Raw genomic sequence first — 22,322 nt, 5'->3', positions numbered from 1 at the left:
ACAGAATTGGAAACATTGAGGGAAAATGGGCTTTTTATTATTAAAACAAAACCTCCATATTATCACTTAGAAACCTGAAATTGAACTCCAAAAGCCAAAGAGTATGGGAAATTAACTTCAATTTGTTTGTTAGATATGGAATAGTTGGTTGTTTACTGTGTACGCTATTAGCCATAATACAACATTTTGGCCAGCTGTATCTTAGGTATTTATAAGTAAACGATGCTCTTTGCGTCAGTGTACCAGAGGAAACTTTATGCTCTGCTGTCTGGGCCATTTTGTGCAGCAAGGGCTAGGGTCTCTATATATCTGCCATTATTGTAGCATTCTGAACACTTCATGTCTTGAAATGTGTTCATAAGTATATCCTTCAAACTCTTATATGTTAACTTCGGTGATAAAAATGTAGTAGAGTTCATGTAATGTTTTTATTTTGAAAATTATCAAATAACTGCAATTCAATGTATATAATACTCCTAAATTAGTAAAAAATTTTCTTTATCATGTGGACATTATTCCAGTGAGCTGGTTAACAGATAATTATCATTGAAGAACATTCATATTATCTATCAAGAGCATTCAGAATTTGAGCAAAGATCTCTTGACTTCTAAGTACTTTAGAAATTGTGAGCCCCTAAAACCTTAATACCGTAAAATGATTTCTAAAAAGGTACCTTAAGTCTTCAGAATGGATAAACCATATAAAACATGTAAGAACTTTTGAATTCATGTATTTTTAAAAGTTCATATTAACAAGTGTTACAATGGAAAATTACAGAATTTTGGATGATACTCCAAAGTGGAAGTCATTAGGATTTTTTTTTAATGTATAGAACTAAATACATACTTTTATCAAATTTAGGTAGGAAAATATTGGTTCTTGGGAGTTTTGTGTGTGTGTGTGTGTGTGTGTGTGTGCGCGCGCCCACTGAAACTGAATTTATTTGGGTCCAAATACAAGGGTGGTTTTTGGTTTTGTTTTTTTCCTCCATTTCATAATTTTTTGAAGTGTTTATAAGAAGACAATATCATTGGATAAAATTATTGTATCTGTTCCCAATTTTAAAAAACTGGTTTCTACATGATTATAAAGATTATATAAAACATTTAAAAATTAATACCATTAAGCTTGTGATTTTTGATGTTGGGGGGAGAAAAACCCCTATTTAAAGGCTTAAACTGATGTTTGACTTTTTAAGTAGAAATGAATCTCCTATAGTGATTCTCTCTTTAGATCCATTTGCAACATTTAAACTACTGTATTTCTTTCTGCATTGTTTCTAGTTTATTAACCTTGCAAGAACTCTTCAGGCACATATGGAAGATCTCGAAAGTAGGTGGAATTTCCCCTCCCCAGACTTGTTGAATTTACTTTTGCAAATTAAACCCAGAGCAAAACCTAAGTATATACTCTGTTCTGCCAAATTAGAGCTCATTTATAGGCTTAATAATACCAAAATGATTGATTTGGGAAATATGGGTTGGGAGACTGACATTAGTTTTTTTTTTTTAAAGCATATTTTAAGGTATGGAAGCATGTAATTTTAACTGCATTTTACTTTTTTTTTCAAAGAGAAATTTATTGTTGATCACCTTGATTTCAGGATTTATAATAAAAAAGGCATAAATCTTAACTAGTAATCAAACCACATTTCTTAATCTGTTAGGATTTTGTTTTGTTTCGTTTCGTTTTTGGTAAGCAATTTTACCTGTTACTCAGCTTTGTTATATCATAAGAGATTATTCCTGGGCTTACATATGATTCCAGGAAAATATGGGACAAGGAGTCCTAATTCTGAATCCGTATCAGAAGCCAAAAAGGGCTTTGTTTTGTGGGTTTTTTGTTGGTGGTGGTGGTGGTGTGGTTTTTTTGGCTTATTGTAGGTCCTCATGGACCTTTAATTAGGTAGCCAGCTCTGCCAACAGCTCGAATCTCTTAAGATCACATTCCAGCATCAGGATTTCTGGCTGGGATTATAAGTGAAGGCAAATCTTTACATGCATCTGTACAGCCTACCCTCTTTTTAATGTCCTGTAACTTCCAGTGTGCTTCATACCATGTGGGCACAGGTATTGGTGGCTCTACCCACCCAACCCCTACATATTTTACTTTTTCACCCTTTGTTGCCCATTCCAAAACACTACTCGAAGTGTCTTTTTAAAATATGTATTCTTCAGTTGAATACTGAAGAATTGCTTTCTATACTCATCTTCAAACTATTTGGAGTGTTATCTATAGTGTGCATAACATTTTTACTTTTAGAGAAAGCTCAGCATCCTTTGAAGTAAGGTTTAAAAAGGACTTAGTCCTCATAGGAACTTTTTAATTCTAGGTAATGTAAAACATAGGTTTTTGTCATTAAGTCTGTACTACTTTCAAGTTTTTAAAGGTTTTGAGATGAAACCAGATAACATATTTTCACAATTTTAATTAGGATATGTGAAAAGAAAGGAGTCAGTGCAAATTCACTTGGTATAAAATTTTTTCCCTTTACACCTTCTTTCAGATCCCTTAGGTTGGCCTAATACAAAGGTCTCTGTTTTTTTAAATTACAATTTATACTTTGTCCAACGTCATGATAGTAATTTGTTTCAGTGTATGTTTTCCCCAGGTTTCTCCATTTTAAAAAACTAACATTCTCATTTAAAATTTAGTTTCTTAAACATAGTATTGTCTGCTCCTAACATGTGGGAAGAAAAACATGGAGGTGAAATATGTCCATACTCAAATAAGCATGAAAGACAAGGGTGCTGCAAGTTAACCCCTAAATATCAGAGTATTAGTACATTCTGAAATGGGTTCTGACTAAATTATCCTCTCCTGTGGAGTGGAGTTAAATGGAGAAACACAAGAAGTTCCTTAATCTGTAATTTTTTAGTTTGGTATTTCTCAGTGATAGAGCATAAAACTCAACAGTAGAGTTTATATCAGTCATGACTTAGTTATATGCTTGTCATTTATTAAATGGATTTAAATCTATTAGTGTTGCATAGTTTTTCTGTGCTTTGCCCTAGGTTGATTCCATTTGTTGGATGCTCTTAATTTGTCCAATGTAAATATAAAAAGAGAGGGCATTAAACCTTTTTGCCCTTGATAATGGGGGAAAGATGCTGGTTAGATGTTTATTTTAGTGAGCTTGCATTTTCTTTCACATGCAAAGCAGTTCATAGAATTCATAGTTTTATACTTACTATGTCTTTCCTAAAGACACCCAGGACGCTTTATTTTTAACTCTTGAGCCACTAGTGACTCTTGAAAAAATTGAGGTCAGAAATGTTGCAAAAGTGTTAAGTTTCTGACAGTGTGGAGACAGGGGAATAATCTCAACAGTAGGTTTTTATTGAATCCAATTATTTTAATTTAGGCTGTGTCTATATGAAGCTTTTTTGACTTACTAAATGAACTTTTATCTTGGCATTGTATAGACATAGCTTTGATGTAAATTGCAAGAACACCCATAACCTTTTATTCTATGTACATTTCTTTTCATTCTCATCGGATGCATCAAACATGCAGCGGTAATAAGCCAGATTCTACTCAGGTGTGTGAGAGCACTTGCCTTAAGTTGACTTTTTTCCTAGTGTTTATATATCATTAGCTACTATGAACACAGATTGATCTCAGAAACATTTTAGAAGATGCTCTTGAACCACATTTTTAAGCATTTTCATTTTTATAAAAATCGATATAACATTACAAAAAGATGTGGGGGCGGGGGCAATTGTGGTTGGGCATCACCCAGTCAGACCACCCTAACCCTGTCATACAACTTATCATTTTGATCAAACAATATACTAAATTGGGATTTTTGTTTTTACAAGTCATTGCTGTTCTGGCTTCATATTTACACTTCCCATTCTTATCCCCCTTAAAATCATTCTTGATCATTCTGTTTTCTTTCAACAGCTTCAGAGGATGATTCCGAAGAAGATGGAGACCATAACAGGACATTTGATATTGCCTAACTTCATATAAGACAGATGGATGATCTGTGAACACAGTGTTTATTAAAAATGGCAATTAAATATAAATTACTTCTGTGGGGGAATGCCTAATACATTGACTATATATAAAATGAATATATACATACACATATATGCCTGTATATATATATTCATTCTCAAGTGTTGCTGAATTAAAATTCTGCTGGACTTTTTAACATAGCAAATCTGATGTTTATAAACTGGTAATCAAAAAGGTTTTTTTCTTTTAGGTGGGTGGGAAAGTATTACCCTTGTTTTAAATATCTAAGCAATGCCTATCAACCCTTTGTGTTCTGATTACTGTAGTCATATTTATGAAAAAAGGTTTGTGTTTTACTCTTGCTATTGAGAAAAGTGGGACAAAATATACTTTTGAAATAAAATGCTATATGGCACCTAATTATTTTTTCTTTTAAACTGCCTTAAGTTGCAGTCTCATTTTGATAATCATTTGCTTCCAGTGTTTAAAAATTAAAAAGAATGGGGAGAAGGTTATGAGAAGAGCATTATATTAAGTTTCCAAATTTAATTTGAATTCCAAATTCACTTAGCAATAAAATCTAATTTTTAAAAACTATATATAAAATGTATAAATGATGGATAGATTTTTGTATTGATTTGCAAAATGCAGATTATATTTGATAGGCTATAGTATGTAGATATTCCTTTTAGGAATATTACAGCTGTAAATTATATGAGACTTGCCAGTCAAATGCTATTTGGTTTAAAAAAATTATTGCAATCTCAAGTTAATGGAATATTTTTAAATCCCACATTCAGAGTTTAAAACACTGGTTTTCAATGTGTTTTTTAGTGTTGTCACTTCTTTATAGATAAATATATAAATAACCTGTTTGGATCCTGGTCCTTTTTAACTGTTCCTTGGTAATTCTGAGCATTTATTTGATGACTTAATATTTTTCACTACCTTTGGAGAACAGAACATTATTCACCACGAATGGATCTATACTGTGGTCATGAGTTGTGTATACTTCCACAACACTGTATTTTTCTTCCGTCAATACCCTTAGGATACACTTTAAAACACCTTAAGGTCTGATGTTATGGCAACAAACTACTTTTTCAAACCTAAATAGGAAACATGTAATTTCTCAAAAGTGAATGAACAATTTGCCCACACTTAGTTTGTTGGTCTTATGTAAAACATTGGCTCGAAATAAAGTGCACACTGATTTATTTTACTGTTTGAAATGTTTCCTTCTAAACTGGTGCTCAAAGACATCGAACTTCATAACCAACAATTTTATTACAATTTCAAATCTCATTTTAAGTAATACTATAAATGTTCTAAAACATTTGCTCACCTCTTGCCAGTTATCTTTGCATTGTCTGTCTTAAAGCAAAAATATAAAATTTAAGGGTGGTAGTTTTAATATATTCTGTGGGTCCTAAGGGATGCTTTGAATTTGAAGTATATATACTTTTAATAAAATTCAGTATGACAGTTGTCTTCTGCTTAACCCATAAAACTTTATTTAAAAAATTTAGATGGTACAAAACATTCATTGGTATGCGTATAAGATAATTCTGTATAGTTTTGTTATTAAATGCTAAATGACAGTGATAACAATGGCTTAAGCTTTACAGTATTCTTGTAGTTCCCTAGTACCACTTAGTATTTAAATATTGTCACATTAGCTTCAGATTATCATGTAAATGACAGTAGAGGAATAAGAGAAAAGGCTTTCATTGATTATCAATTTTAAATTCTGAACAAAAGAGACCATACACTGCTCACTGCAAGAATGCAATTTTCTAAGAAAATGTTTAAAATGTTATTCTAAATATCTGCCAAAGAATTATATTGTTATTACTAGCTAGAACCAAGATGTTGAAGAAAGCAGTTTTTACATTCCGAATGTAGTAAACAAGCCTGCCTGTGTAATCCAATTATCTCTTGACTAATGAGTAGACAAGGTGCCTGTTACAGATGTTCTGGTATATAAAGAAAAAATGTATGCCAAGTGTGGTGGCTCACGCATGTAATCCCAGCACTTTGGGAGACCAAGGTGGGTGGATCACTTGAGGTCAGGAGTTTGAGACCAGCCCAGTCAATATGGCGAAACCCGTCTCTACCAAAAATACAAAAAGTTAGCTGGGCGTGGTGGCAGATGTCTGTGGTCCCAGCTACTAAGGAGGCTGAGGCAGGAGAATCGCTTGAAAACCTGCAAGGCGGAGATAGGAGTGAGCCAAGATCGAGCCACTGCACTCTAGCCTGGGCAACACAGCGAGACTCCATCATATACACACACATATATGTGTGCATATATATATGTGTGTATATATATGTGTATATATGTATATATATATGTATGTATATGTATATGTATATATATATATATATATATATATATATATATATATAGCACTTCATTACCAGAGGCCTCTTGGCCTGTTGAAAAATGAAACCAAATATTGAAAATTAAATCAGAGTTTAAAACAGCTATTTTGGAAGAGCTGCCATTAGGTAGAAAGTAACAAAACGTACAAAAGAAAGTTGTATGGGAGTTGAGTGGAAGGTAGGATTTAACAGCAGCACTGCCCAATAAAACTTCCTATAATGAAAATGTTCTATAATGTATGTTGCCCAGTACAGTAGCCACTAACCACCTGTGATTTGAACACTTGACAATGTGGCTAATGTAATTGGGAAACTGGATTTTAAACTATACTTAATTTACTTAAATAGCCTCATGTGGCTAGTGGCTCATTGGACATTGGACATTGTAGTTGTAGACATTTGAGACTGTTGGTTTTAAGTTGGACTTAATCACTTTCCTACCCAAATTTTCCTACCCAAATTCTACCACTCCTTTAAGAACTCCTTTAGAACTCTTTTAGTTCACATAATACGCCATATTTTTTTACTGTGCCTGTAGTTCTTCAAGGAGTGGTACAATTTGGGTAGGAAAACCAGGCAGGAATTCCAGGGTAGTGTTCAATATTGATATTAGTAATAGTCTATCAATAATAAAATAGACATCTCAATCACTACACAAAATCTCAGAATTGTAAAGCTCTTACAGAGCATGCTTGTGCTTTTGTAACAGCTGGTGTAATGCCTGCATTTTTCAGTACCATGTAGCCCCACTGTTAAGTTTTCTGTCACTTTTTAGTTACTCATGTCTCATTAATGATAGTGCCATTAATTGTGATGAGTGTTTTCGATTCATGTGGTCAATAAAAAGAGATTACACAAGCTGGGACTTTGTTGCCATTAGTCAAGCTAGTGAGATAGTATATCTCCCCATAAGAACGTAAGATAATTGATGGGGTGTGGATTCAGAAGAGGGATTACTTTTCTTTGAGCCTCAGACTTCTAGATAGTATACTTCAGTCAGTAATGGACCACATATAGAGTGTTTCCTTAGTAGACCATATTTTTACTGTACCTTTTCTATATTTAGATACACAAATATTGTGTTACAGTTGTCTGCAGTATTCAGCACAGTAACATGCTGTGTAGGTTTGGGACAAAATAGGCTCTACCATCTGGGTTTGTGTAAATACAAGCTGATTTTCACAAAAGATTCCCTAGCTATGCATTTCTTAGAACATATCCCCATTGGTAAGTGATACATGACTAATTTACGTGAAATTTATACATTCTTTATCATCTTTCCTGTTTTTGGTTTATTGATGGTGAGGAAAATCACTCGTTTCAGCTTTTTCATTTTTTTACTCCCCAAATGATTTTCACCTTTTTCTTAAAATGTACAGTAAATGCACTGAAAACCTTGATCATTGTCACTACAGTCGTACTTAGTGTTTTGCTTCGGTTTTTGCTTGCACAGTTTTCATGTCATTGAAGGAAAAATTTATAAATGCTTGAGGAGAATGAGATATATCTTGTATAAGGGAAAGTACGAAAGGTAGGGTGGCAAGAGAAATCCTTAAAGGGGCACTGTAATATATGTGTTAACCTAATTGCCAGCTTTCTCTATGCCATCCTAGACACAGCGATCATATTTTGTTTCAAAAGATTTATAAACATTCATTAAAACTTGAGTCATCTGTGATAAAATGGTGTGTGTAAAAGTAATGAAACAAATTGGTGTGGGGTGTTAAAAGTTGTAAAATTTTCTTCATCTAAATCATAAAAGGAGATACACGTTCTAGAGGAATTATCTGCCAAAAAAAAAAACAATTATCAAAGATATTTAAATGTATGGGATGTACTTAAAATCACTTATTCCCCATTTCGTGTTTACTAATAAGCGTATAAACAAGTGGGTCAACTAAATAGAAGGGAAGATACAGCAGGCAAGACAAATAGGCTGGGCTTTTATCTGCTTCTTGGGCTTTAAGCGTTCCTTCATTCAAGTGACAGATTCTGCCTTTGACGGGATGCTTAAAATCACTATATTAGATCTAAGATCATTTCTAAAACCTGTTTTTTTTTTTTTTTTTTTGAGACGGAGTCTCGCTCTGTTGCCCAGGCTGGAGTGTAGTGGCGCAATCTCGGCTCACTGCAAGCTCCGCCTCCCAGGTTCACGCCATTCTCCTGCCTCAGCCTCTCCGAGTAGCTGGGACTGCAGGCGCCCGCCACTACGCCCGGCTAATTTTTTTGTATTTTTAGTAGAGACGGGGTTTCACCGTGGTCTCGATCTCCTGACCTCGTGATCCACCCGCCTCGGCCTCCCAAAGTGCTGGGATTACAAGCGTGAGCCACCGCGCCCGGCTAAAACCTGTTTTTTTAATGAACCTAAAGACTCTTCACAACACATGAGTACATAAAAATGTTACCGGAATAAGGAATACCATTAAAGCTCTAATATCCGATGTCAAGTTTTACATTAAAATCCCAAGTTATCTCTGCCAGGGCATTTTGTTGATGTCTTAATACAAGATTACAAAAAACTTACTCAAATTGAACAGGGTATTCATTTTCTTCTCCAACTACCAAAACACAGTCTTCGTTATAAGGTGATTGGGGTGCGGTTGAAAAAACTGTGGTGAAACGAGAATCAGAATGTTTTTTGTACAGGAACCAAATGATTGCTCCCAAAACTGTCAAAATTACCGTGCTAGCAATCACCAATGCTGATATTAAAATGTGGTTATCTGAAAAGGAAAAGACAAAAGAATATTTGGGAGATTAGGGTACACAAGTTGCAAGTATATTTTGGTGAGCACAACTGTAGTTTTGCGTAAACGTTTCTCTGTGTTGAGAATTTCTCACACTGATGAGAAAACCAAAAATTTCACATTTGCTACTAACAAGATTTCTATTTCTTAGCCTGAAGAATAGTACTCAAATTTTCTAGGAAGTTGTGCACTTCTCCACTCTACTGAAGATCCCAAAGTGGAAATCACCCAAGTATACCATGCTCCAGTTTGTTTTCCTTCGCTTTACTTTCTGATCTAAGACTAAAAATTCAGACCTACTGTTCCCTTTAGGAATTCTAGTATTTAGATAATGTGTTACATTATTGAGGTTTAATGGTTCACCTGGCTTTGGGGATTTAAGATGATTTGTTTAACTGAAAAAACACCAAGATCTGCAGTAAAAGTACCTTGTTTTGTGTGTCTGCATTCATTCATTCTTTGTGTGTTTCCCTAAATTTCTGTAAGTATGCATAACTTTGCAGTTCTTGCCTATTCAAACCCTTGTAATCTTTCTATAAGAATCCAGTTTAATAAATTGAGGAAAATAACTTGGTTTAGGAGGATGAAAATACTTTTGGGCAGGTACTTGTATTATGTATAGTAATTCTAAAGAATGAAAATTTTTCAGAATTATTTTGACAGATTTTTTTATTATTAAATATATTCATAATACCCATTATTTCAACTGGTGCTTGTTAAAATGAGACCAGGAAGAATTTAAGATTCGTGAGAGAAATTTGGCCAAATTATTTGTTAAAGTGAGGAAGAGCCATTGATATTTTTCAAATATTGACAGGATTTTTTGGGAGGAGTGAGGAAATGGCCACAAGTGAATTACCTTTTTAATCCTGAAATAAAACTTGGTATTAAAGATTTGGTAAGGTGTGAGGGTGGATTTGGTGGTGGTATTATTAAAGACATTAAAATGAAAGCCAAGAATTCTGTAAACTGAGTTCAAATGGGGTTCTTCCATAGTTTTTGGCTACGGCAACCTCCACCTTCTGGGTGCCAGGGATTCTCGTGTCAGCCCGGGTAGCTGAGATTACAGGCGCACGCCATGATGTTCAGCTAATTTTTGTATTTTTAGTAGAGACAGTTTTGCCATGTTGCCCAGGTTGGTCTGAAACCCCTGGCCTCAAGTGATCTGCCCTCCTTGGCCTCCCAAAGTGCTGGGATTACAGGTGTTGGCCACCGTGCCCAGCCCCGTAGTTTTATTAAAATTAACATAGTCCATTTTCAGTGTAGAACCTTAACTTTACCAATGTGAACACACTTTATTTCAGTCTACTAATGATTGTACAATAGCTTCATAATCAGTAGCATCTACTTTAAATAGGAATTACATGATAGTAATATGGAAAAGTCTGAAAGATCATAGTAATTGAGAAATATTTACAGACTATGACAGAGCTTTAAAAGACCTGGTATCCTAAGAACTGGACAGCATCCAAGATGAGCAAGACACAGTAAGTATATATGCTGCTTTTATTTTCACATTCTGCAAGTGACCTTTAGCCAAAGTTGCCTCCAGGGGTTTGAGTTAGCTAGCTGCATACTACTAAAATGTATGACAAAGTCAATTGTCAAGGCAACTGATGAGCAGTGTATTAAAACTGTGTAGTTTATATTTGGAGGTTAGGATAGTTTTACATTAGGAAGTCTATTATCTACCTCATTAATTAAAGGAAAAGTCCGTTGCTTGCTTGACAGCGTATAATAGCTATTTACCATGAAATCCTACTTTTTTTAAAGCAACAATTTAGGAAAAATACTTTTTAGCCTAACAATGTTCCTTACTTGAGGAAACTGAGCAAACACTGAAACAAGCTTTCACATCTTTGTCATTTCTTAAGCCCATTTAATCCATTTTCTCAACATTTCTTCAGAAATTCCGTGGCAAAGGTCACCAATGATCTCTTCATGACTACATGCTTAAACACGTGGATGTTTAGTTCATCCTGAGGCAACTAGATTGTTAGCCGTCCAGCCTTGAAGTTATCTCCTGCTCATTTGGCTTCCCTGACTGCTCTCTCCTATTTTTCACACGACTGCTTCCTAGTCATCTTTGTGGACTCAAAGCTTTCCATGGTTGATCTCAACCATTCAAGTCTTTTATGTAAATCCATAGATAAATATGTGTGTGTAGCCCCACTTTACTCCCAAATCTCTTCTAACCTGAATTCCTGCAAATAAATAGCCACTGTCCAGTCATCCAATCTGGAAATTTATAGACTTCCTCTCTATTAATTATGAAGACTACACATTTTTCTTCTGTTTCCTATTTATCTGACTGCTACCTTAATGCCCTAGTTCTAACACTGATCATCTGAGGCCCGAACTATACATAATCCACCTCAAAAACTATATGAAACATTTTGTTGAGCTGTAGCCTCAGGTTAGTTTGAGTGCCAACTGTGTGCATTTAATTCTGAGGCACAGGGTTTAAATGACTTGCCCAAGTCCATTTAGTAAGTGACAGTAAAAATTCAACCCTTCACCTTGGTCCTGATTTGTCACCTCAGATAACCTGTCCTCTGTCTCCTGCCTGATGTCTACTTATCCTTGAAGATTTAACTCCTGCATCCTCTCCAGTAACCTTTGCTGAACCCAGCTTGGACTAACTTGACCTTTCCTGTCTGCTTGCCACACTGGTGCATCCGACTATGGACACCTTAATTCTGTTGAAAGTATTCTTCCCAAGGGAGTCTTCCAGCTTACACTTGGTATGAAGGGGAACTCCCTGTTAGCCAAGATGGCACTATATCTAATTGTTGGGTGGTTTCCTTGCTGCTTCAACTCCATGTTCTCTACTGTTACTCCTTAAAGTCAGACTAAACCTAATCCCTATCTACATGACAGGCTTTCACTTTGACTTTAGGTCTTCATTTTGCAAAATCATGGCCTTATCAAATGAGGCCTTCCCTGGCCACTGTACTAAAAATAAAAATAAAGTACAACACCTCCCTTCTTGCACTGGAATTCAATCCTTATCTGCCTGTTTTCCGTATAGGATATGTCACCATCTCACATATTTTTGTTTTACCCTTCCCACTAGAATGTATGCTTGACAGCAGAGGTTTTTGTTTTGTTCATTGCTCTGTCTTCAATGTCTAACTTTAGGAGAAAGTCTGACACATAGTATTTACTCACTATACACACATATTTAATATAGATTTACATACACATATATACATGCATACATATAATGAATTCAGAGATTACTTTTCTTGTAGTCTGAAGACCATATGTTGCCAGATCTTTGAACTATTCGTGTTTTTGAAGCCACAGACCTATTTTTTTCTAAATGTTCCAACTTCCGTGTATCTTTATTTTTTCCAAAGTAATACATTTACATAGCTTAAAAGTCATAGTTCTAGAAGATACGTAGTGAAAATACTGTGCTCCTGCTCCACTACTCCTCACCTGGACATCCATTCCTTAAAGTTAACTACTCCTGTTGTTTCAGCTGTTTATCTCCATGTCTAAATGACATGCTTCTGCTACTTGATTTTTTTAAAATGTAATTTAAAGAAATACATGTAACAAATACCATCTTAGGTGAGCAGTAGCATTAGTACATTCACTTAGTTGTGCTACATCACCACCATCCACAGAACAACTCATTTTGTAAAATGGAAACTGTACCTATTAAACTCCCATTTCTTCCTGACCTAACCCTTGGCAAAGAGTTTCTTGGTGAGGTTGACTACTTTAGGTACCTCATACTGTAGGTAAGAATTATACAGAACTTGGCCTTTTATGACTGGCTTATTTTTCTTTTTTCTTTTTCGTTTGTTTGTTTGTTTGTTTGTTTTGTTTTAGATGGAGGCTTGCTCTGTGTCGCCCAGGCTGGAGTGCAGTGGAGCGATCTCGGCTCACTGCAGCCTCTGCCTCCGGGTTTCTGCTTTTTTTTTTTTTTTTAAGTAGAGTCGGGATTTCGCCATGTTGGCCAGGCTGGTCTCAAACTCCTGACCTCAGGTGATCCACCGGTCTCAGCCTCCCAAAGTGCTGGGATTACAGGCGTGAGCCACTGTGCCCGGCCTGTGACTGGCTTATTTTGTTTAGCCTAATGTCCTTCAGGTTTATGCATGTTGTAGCACATGTCAGAATTTTCTTCTAAGGCTAAACGATACTCAATTGTATGTGCAGATTACATTTTGTTTATCCCTTCATCAGTGGACACTTGGGTTGCTTCCACCTTTTGGCTATGGCAAATGATGCTATGAACATAGATACACAAATATCAAACAGATGGGTGTACGGATATTAAAGAGTCCTTGCTTGCAGTTATTTGCGATACATACTCAAAAGTGGAATTGCTGGATCATATGGTAATTCTTTTAATTTTTTTGAAGAACCACCACACTTTTTCACAGAGGCTGCACCATTTTACATTCCCACCACAAAAGTTCCAATTGCTGCATATCCACACTAACGCTTGTTATTTATTGTCTTCTTCCTATAGATGAATGAGGATGTAATTCCATCCTCATTCCACACAAACTCAACACTTCTTTTCTTCTCCTCTGTCATAGTTCTATCGTAGTAACCCCCAAACAGAAAAAGACTCATATCCAATTTTTTTTTTTTTTTTTTTTTTTTATGAGATGGAGTCACTCTGTCACTGAGGCTGGAGGGCAGTGGTGTGATCTCGGCTCACTGCAACTTCCGCCTCCCAGGTTCATGCAACTCTCCCTGCCTCAGCCTCCCAAGTAGCTGGGATTACAGGCACCCGGCTAAGTTTTGTATTATTTAGCCCGGCCCATATCCAAATTTAAAGAAACAAAATTTGTTTTAAAAATTCCTACCAAAAATAAAGGCAACTCAAAAAAATATATGGGTGACTGGGCATGGCGGCCCAACACCTATAATCTCAGCACTTTGGGAGGCTCAGGTGGGTGGATCGTTTGAACCCAGGAGTTTGAGACTAGCCTGGGTAACATGGTGAAACTCCATCTGTACAGAAAAAGTTAGCTGGGCATGGCAGCCCACACATGTAGTCCCAGCTACTTGGGAGGCTGAGGTGGAAGAATCACTTGAGCCCAGGAGGTCGAGACTGCAGTGAGTCAAGCTCACACCACTGCACTCCACAGATGGGTAAAAGCCTTTTCACAAAAGATATACAAATGAATAATCATCTGAAAGGTGCTCAACATCATTATCAGGTAAATGAAAATTAAAGCCACAAGAAGATCACTACACACCTGATCTGAATGGCTAAAAATAAAGAAATTGACAATACCATCATGGGATGAACATGGAGCAAATGGAACTTGGACACGCTGCCAGTAGTAACATGATTTAGGCATTTTGAAAAATTATTTGGTGGTTTCTAATAAATCTAAATATATATACTTGCCCTATGACCCAGCTTTCTACTTTCTAGAATATACTCAAAGAAAATGAGAACATAGGTCCAAAAGAAGATGTATGAGAATGTTCATAGGCAGCTCTATTCAAATTAGTTTGAAACTAGAAGTGATCCAAATATCCATAAACAAGAGAATGGACAATATATATTTATAAAGTATTATGAAGCTTAGGGAAAAAATTCAGTGAATGTGCACAACACAGATGAATCTAAAAAAAATTCCCGAGTAAAAGAAGCCAGACAAAACTACATATTGTAGAATATATTTAAAATGTCAAGTCTTATTACTAAGAGAACTTTCTACATTCTTATAAAAATTGTTCTACTTTATATTACATAATTTTAAAAAGGGATATGTAATAGTATTTTAATATGCCAGAATTTTGATATAGTTTTAATTGTGGGAAAAATTTAAAAACCAAATCATTACTTACCTGATAAATATTTCCTTTTGTATGGGACTAAAATACAAAAGAAAATAAAAATTAGAATTTAATTATGCTTTATTATAGGATTGACTTTAAACACGTTCACAATCATTAAAAATAAACCCTTTTATTAGTAGCTTAATATCAATATATTCACAGCTTAAAATCCATATTTCTTTGCCTCATTATTTGTCTCTGTTGTCTGTTTTGAACCTAGTTTTTAAAGAAAGATGTAGGGGGCTAACAACATGCATTAGCTTGGTTGGTGGAAAAGAATATGGGATCTTGAGGAAAAGACAATAATGAGGTAAGGAAAAAAAGAGGATTCTGGTTGGAGAGTCTAGAAAACAAATGTCATAAAATTAAACAACTGTGACCCTAACTACCTTAGTATGGATGTACTCACTATTTCTGATGTTTTGAAGTTATAGTTTAATTAAAAACTTTATGTAATGGCACCCTGAGTTGTAGTACCTGAAAAGAACCAATTTTAAAAAAAACAAATATTTGAAGTTGAATACTGCTACCATAAAACTGTGACGAATATTTTGATAATCACCGTAAAACTAATAGTAGTCAAGGATCCTGCTGTAGCAAGTAAAGAAATGTACATACTTCCATATGTAAAGAAAGGAAATAATCAGAGCAGGATGTGGAGTTTTGGTTTACAGTTGAAGTAGAAGGGGAAAATACTAAGGATGCAAAATGGGGAAATGGTTGCTTATATCATGTTTTAAGCACCCTAAATTCATATTTTGAAACATTAAAAAAAAGTTTTTTTGTAGAGATGGTGATCTTGCTATGTTGACCAGGTTGCCTCAGCCTCAAAAAGTGCTGGGATTACAAGCATGAGCCACTGTACCCAGCCCACATTTTGAAAATTTAATTTTCTTTAATGAGAAAACATTTACTTTCTAAAACTTAGAATAACAAAGTGTGTAGTGTTTTAACAAATAACATCAAAATACTTGGGGCCAGGATAATTCTGTTCATTAAAAAACCTTCTGGGCCGGGCACAGTGGCTCACGCCTGTAATCCTAACACTTTGGGGGGCCGAGGTGGGCAGATCACAAGGTCAGGAGTTCGAGACCAGCCTGGCCAATATAGTGAAACCCCGTCTCTACTAAAAAATACAAAAATTAGCCAGGCGTGGTGGCGGGTGCCTGTAGTCCCAGCTACTCAGGAGGCTGAGGCAGGAGAATCGCTTGAAGCCAGGAGGCACAGGTTGCAGTGAGCCAAGATCGCGCCACCGCACTCCAGCCTGGGTGACAGAGAGAGACTCCATTGCAAAAAAAAAAAAAAAAAAAAAAAAAAAACAAGAAAAACCTTCTGATGGGTCAGAAGAAAACCTTTTAATTCCAAATAAATTATAAACTATGATGTAGTTTTTGTTTGCCTAAACAAAGGATGTTGTGATGGAGAATCTAATTCCTTGTAAAGTAACACGAGAATTCTGCAATTATACATGATTACCCTTCACCACTTCTGCTCACTCAAATCACATGCAAAGAGATTATAATAATTCCTCTGAACAAGAAATTTTCGACCTCTTGCAAACACTAAGCAGATAGAATAAAAGTATGCCTATTTCATGTGATCTGGCCTTACCTCCTAAATGTAAGAGAATTAATTACACTTTGAGTTCCAAGAGACTTAAGAGCAAACCATCCTATTAATATATTCTGAAGTCTTATTCCCTCTATTTTTTTCTTTTTTTTTTGAGACAGAGTGTTGCTCTGTTGCCCAGGCTTACTGCAGCCTCAACCTCCCAGGCTCAACTGATCCTCCCATCTCAGGCTCCCATGTACTTGAGACCACAGGTGCACGCCACCACGCCCAGCTGATTTTTGTATTTTTTGTAGAGACGAGTTTTCACCATATTGCTCAAGCTGGTCTTGAACTCCTGTGCTCAAGCAATCCAGCACCTCAGTCTACCATAGTGATGGGATTGCAGGTGAGCCACCGTGCCTAGCCTTATTCTATTTATTGAGGCACACTTATCTCAAAATTATTTTAAAACCAGTCCTACTTTCCCTGCTCCTTCTACAATGGAAAAACACGTTTGGTCATACTTACTAGCTGTTTTGCATAGTGTTCCTTCCACAGAAGAAACTTCACAATTTCCTTTTTTCCATTCACCTGTCTTGATGTGCAGAAAAGCACAGGTGTCAACTAAATCCTCATCATCATCTTGGTCTGTCCACTTATCAAATGTCATATTTGAATTATCAAACCACTTGAAACTGGCATCTGTCAATTAAGGAATATTTTCAACATTATGACAGTTTTAAAAGGTGTTCAGAAGATGGCCGAATAGGAACAGCTCCGGTCTACAGCTCCCAGCCTGAGCGACACAGAAGATGGGTGATTTCTGCATTTCTGTTTGAGGTACTGGTTTCATCTCACTAGGGAGTGCCAAACAGTGGGTGCAGGACAGTCGGTGAAGCGCACTGTGCGTGAGCCGAAGCAGGGCGAGGCATTGCCTCACTCGGGAAGCACAAGGGGTCAGGGAGTTCCCTTTCCTAGTCAAAGAAAGGGGTAACAGACGGCACCTGGAATATCGGGTCAGTCCCACCCTAATACTGCACTTTTCCAACGGGCCTGGAAAACGGCACACTAGGAGATTGTGTCCCGTACCTGGCTCGGAGGGTTCTATGCCCACGGAGTCTCGCTGATTGCTAGCACAGCAGTCTGAGATCAAGCTGCAAGGCGGCAGCGAGGCTGGGGGAGGGGCGCCCGCCATTGCCCAGGCTTGCTTAGGTAAACAAAGCAGCCAGGAAGCTCAAACTGGGTGGAGCCCACCACAGCTCAAGGAGGCCTGCCTGCCTCTGTAGGCTCCACCTCTGGGGGCAGGGCACAGACAAACAAAAAGTCAGCAGGAACCTCCACAGACTTAACTGTCCCTGTCTGACTGACAGCTTTGAAGAGAGTAGTGGTTCTCCCAGCACGCAGCTGGAGATCTGAGAACGGACAGACTGCCTCCTAAAGTGGGTCCCTCACCCCCGAGCAGCCTAACTGGGAGGCACCCCCCCAGTAGGGACAGACTGACACCTCACTCGGCCGGGTACTCCTCTGAGACAAAACTTCCAGAGGAACTATCAGACAGCTGTATTTGTGGTCTCACGAAAATCTGCTGTTCTGCAGCCACCGCTGCTGACACCCAGCCAAACAGGGTCTGGAGTGGACCTCTAATAAACTCCAACAGACCTGCAGCTGATGGTCCTGTCTGGTAGAAGGAAAACTAACAAACAGAAAGGACATCCACACCAAAAACCCATCTGTACATCACCATCATCAAAGACCAAAAGTAGATAAAACCACAAAGATGGGGAAAAAACAGAGCAGAAAAACTGGAAACTCTAAAAAGCAGAGCACCTCTCCTCCTCCAAAGGAACGCAGTTCCTCACCAGCAATGGAACAAAGCTGGATGGAGGATGACTTTGACGAGTTGAGAGAAGAAGGCTTCAGATGATCAAACTACTCTGAGCTACGGGAGGAAATGCAAAACAATAGCAAAGAGGTTAAAAACTTTGAAAAAAAATTAGAAGAATGGATAACTAGAATAACCAATGGAGAGAAGGGCTTAAAGGAGCTAATGGAGCTGAAAGCCAAGTTTTGAGAACTACGCGAAGATTGCAGAAGCCTCAGTAGCAGATGCGATCAACTGGAAGAAAGGGTATCGCTGATGGAAGATGAAATGAATGAAATGAAGCGAGAAGGGAAGTTTAGAGAAAAAAGAATAAAGAGAAATGAACAAAGCCTCCAAGAAATTTGGGACTATGTGAAAAGACCAAACCTATGTCTGATTGGTGTACCTGAAAATGACGGGGAGAATGGAACCAAGTTGGAAAACACTCTGCAAGATATTATCCAGGAGAACTTCCCCAATCTAGCAAGGCAGGCCAACATTCAGATTCAGGAAATACAGAGAACGCCACAAAGATACTCCTCGAGAAGAGCAACTCCAAGACACATAATTGTCAGATTCACCAAAGTTGAAATAAGGAAAAAATGTTAACGGCAGCCAGAGAGAAAGGTCGGGTTACCCACAAAGGGAAGCCCATCAGACTAACAGCTGATCTCTCAGCAGAAACTCTACAAGCCAGAAGAGAGTGGGGGCCGATATTGAACATTCTTAAAGAAAAGAATTTTCAACCCAGAATTTCATATCCAGCCAAACTAAGCTTCATAAGTGATGGAGAAATAAAATACTTTACAGACAAGCAAACGCTGAGTGATTTTGTCACCACCAGGCCTGCCCTAAAAGAGATCCTGAACGAAGCACTAAACATGGAAAGGAACAACCAGTACCAGCCACTGCAAAAACATGCCAAATTGTAAAGACCATCGAGGCTAGGAAGAAACTGCATCAACTAACGAGCAAAATAACCAACTAACATCATAATGACAGGATCAGATTCACACATAACAATATTAACGTTAAATGTAAATGGGCTAAATGCTCCAATTAAAAGACACAGACTGGCAAACTGGATAAGGAGTCAGGACCCATCAGTGTGCTGTATTCAGGAAACCCATCTCACGTGCAGAGACACACATAGACTCAAAATAAAGGGATGGAGGAAGATCTATCAAGCAACTGGAAAACAAAAAAAGGCAGGGGTTGCAATCCTAGTCTCTGATAAAATAGACTTTAAACCAACAAAGATCAGAAGAGACAAAGAAGGCCATTACATAATGGTAAAGGGATCAATTCAACAAGAAGAGCTAACTATCCTAAATATATATGCATCCAACAAAGGAGCACCCAGATTCATAAAGCAAGTCCTGAGTGACCTACAAAGGGACTTAAACTCCCACACAATAATAATGGGAGATTTTAACACCCCACTGTCAACATTAGACAGATCAATGAGACAGAAAGTTAACAAGGATATCCAGGAATTGAACTCAGCTCTGCACAAAGTGGACCTAATAGACATCTACAGAACTCTCCACCCCAAATCAACAGAATACACATTTTTTTCAGCACCACACCACACCTATTCCAAAATTGACCACATAGTTGGAAGTAAAGCTCTCCTCAGCAAATGTAAAAGAACAGAAATTATAACAAACTGTCTCTCAGACCACAGTGCAATCAAACTAGAACTCAGGATTAAGAAACTCACTCAAAACCGCTCAACTACATGGAAACCGAACAACCTGCTCCTGAATGACTATTGGGTACATAATGAAATGAAGGCAGAAATAAAGATGTTCTTTGAAACCAATGAGAACAAAGACACAACATACCAGAATCTCTGGGACACGTTCAAAGCAGTGTGTAGAGGGAAATTTATAGCACTAAATGCCCACAAGAGAAAGCAGGAAAGATCCAAAATTGACACCCTAACATCACAATTAAAAGAACTAGAAAAGCAAGAGCAAACACATTCAAAAGCTAGCAGAAGGCTCGAAATAACTAAAATCAGAGCAGAACTGAAGGAAATAGAGACACAAAAAACCCTTCAAAAAATTAATGAATCCAGGAGCTGGTTTTTTGAAAAGATCAACAAAATTGATAGACCGCTAGCAAGACTAATAAAGAAGAAAAGAGAGAAGAATCAAATTGATGCAATAAAAAATGAAAAAGGGGATATCACCAGTGATCCCACAGAAATACAATCTACCATCAGAGAATACTACAAACACCTCTATGCAAATAAACTAGAAAATCTAGAAGAAATGGATAAATTCCTTGACAAATACACCCTCCCAAGGCTAAACCAGGAAGAAGCTGAATCTCTGAATAGACCAATAACAGGTTCTGAAATTGTGGCAATAATCAATAGCTTACCAACCAAAAAGAGTCCAGGACCTGATGGATTCACAGCCGAATTCTACCAGAGGTACAAGGAGGAACTGGTACCATTCCTTCTGAAACTATTCCAATTGATAGAAAAAGAGGGAATCCTCCCTAACACATTTTATGAAGCCAGTATCGTCCTGATACCAAAGCCTGGCAGAGACATAACCAAAAAAGAGAATTTCAGACCAATATCCTTGATGAACATTGATGCAAAAATCCTCAATAAAATACTGGCAAAGCGAATCCAGCAGCACATCAAAAAGCTTATCCACCATAATCAAGTGGGCTTCATCCCTGGGCTGCAAGGCTGGTTCAACATACGCAAATCAATAAATGTAATCCAGCATATAAACAGAACCAAAGACAAAAACCACATGATTATCTCAATAGATGCAGAAAAGGCCTTTGACAAAATTCAACAGCCCTTCATGCTAAAAACTCTCAATAAATTAGGTATTGATGGGATGTATCTCAAAATAATAAGAGCTATCTATGACAAACCCACAGCCAATATCATACTGAATGGGCAAAAACTGGAAGCATTCCCTCTGAAAACTGGCACAAGACAGGGATGCCCTCTCTCACCACTCGTATTCAACATAGTGCTGGAAGTTCTGGCCAGAGCAATCAGGCAGGAGAAGGAAATAAAGGGTATGCAATTAGGAAAAGAGGAAGTCAAATTGTCCCTGTTTGCAGATGATATGATTGTATATCTAGAAAACCCCATTGTCTCAGCCCAAAATCTCCTTAAGCTGATTAGCAACTTCAGCAAAGTCTCAGGATACAAAATCAATGTACAAAAATCACAAGCATTCTTGTACACCAATCACAGACAAACAGAGAGCCAAATCATGAGTGAACTCCCATTCACAATTGCTTCAAAGAGAATAAAATACCTAGGAATCCAACTTACAAGGGATGTGAAGGACCTCTTCAAGGAGAACTACAAACCACTGCTCAATGAAATAAAAGAGGATACAAACAAATGGAAGAACATTCCATGCTCATGGGTTGGAAGAATCAATATTGTGAAAATGGCCACACTGCCCAAGGTAATTTATAGATTCAATGCCATCCCCATCAAGCTACCAATGACTTTCTTCACAGAATTGGAAAAAACTACTTTAAAGTTCATATGGAACCAAAAAAGAGTCAGCATCGCCAAGTCAATCCTAAGCCAAAAGAACAAAGCTGGAGGCATCACGCTACCTGACTTCAAACTATAGTACAAAGCTATAGTAGCCAAAACAGCATGGTACTGGTACAACAGAGACATAGATCAATGGAACAGAACAGAGCCCTCAGAAATGATGCCGCATATCTACAACTATCTGATCTTTGACAAACCTGACAAAAACAAGGAATGGGGAAAGGATTCCCTATTTAATAAATGGTGCTGGGAAAACTGGCTAGCCATATGTAGAAAGCTGAAACTGGATCCCTTCCTTACACCTTATACAAAAATTAATTCAAGATGGATTAAAGACTTAAATGTTAGACCTAAAACCATCAAAATCCTACAAGAAAACCTAGGCAATACCATTCAGTACATAGGCGTGGGCAAGGACTTCATGTCTAAAACACCAAAAGCAATGGC

The 22,322-nt window shown here is 37.2% G+C and overlaps 2 protein-coding genes across 31 annotated transcripts in view; one reads left to right on the top strand and one right to left on the bottom strand.

Moving 5' to 3' along the window:
- Window positions 1–5,181, top strand: part of MARCHF7 (membrane associated ring-CH-type finger 7) — a 55,635-nt gene extending 50,454 nt beyond the window's left edge. For 10 of the 28 annotated variants that reach the window (XM_055292008.2, XM_055292009.2, XM_063646003.1 and 7 more), the window contains 2 exons: window positions 1,285–1,333; window positions 3,908–5,181. In XM_055292008.2, the coding sequence (XP_055147983.1) occupies window positions 1,285–1,333; window positions 3,908–3,966 (108 nt within the window). In that variant the 3' untranslated portion in view covers window positions 3,967–5,181. Of the gene's footprint in view, window positions 1–1,284 lie in introns of all 28 variants that reach the window. The other 18 variants (XM_063645997.1, XM_063646004.1, XM_063646000.1 and 15 more) reach the window with 4 other exon arrangements.
- Window positions 5,182–7,367: 2,186 nt separating this feature from the next.
- LOC129489445 (CD302 antigen) overlaps window positions 7,368–22,322 on the bottom strand; it is a 149,458-nt gene continuing 134,503 nt past the window's right edge. For 2 of the 3 annotated variants that reach the window (XM_055292001.2, XM_063645983.1), the window contains 3 exons: window positions 16,990–17,163; window positions 14,920–14,946; window positions 7,368–9,069 (listed from right to left, as the gene is read on the bottom strand). In XM_055292001.2, coding sequence (XP_055147976.1) covers window positions 8,867–9,069; window positions 14,920–14,946; window positions 16,990–17,163 — 404 coding nt within the window. In that variant the 3' untranslated portion in view covers window positions 7,368–8,866. The remainder of the gene's footprint in view (window positions 9,070–14,919; window positions 14,947–16,989; window positions 17,164–22,322) is intronic. The other variant, XM_055292000.2, reaches the window with a different exon arrangement.

This window comes from Symphalangus syndactylus, chromosome 9 (assembly GCF_028878055.3).
Source record: "Symphalangus syndactylus isolate Jambi chromosome 9, NHGRI_mSymSyn1-v2.1_pri, whole genome shotgun sequence".
NCBI classification, from domain to species: Eukaryota; Metazoa; Chordata; class Mammalia; order Primates; family Hylobatidae; genus Symphalangus; species Symphalangus syndactylus.
This window is presented reverse-complemented; position numbering and strand designations above follow the sequence as displayed.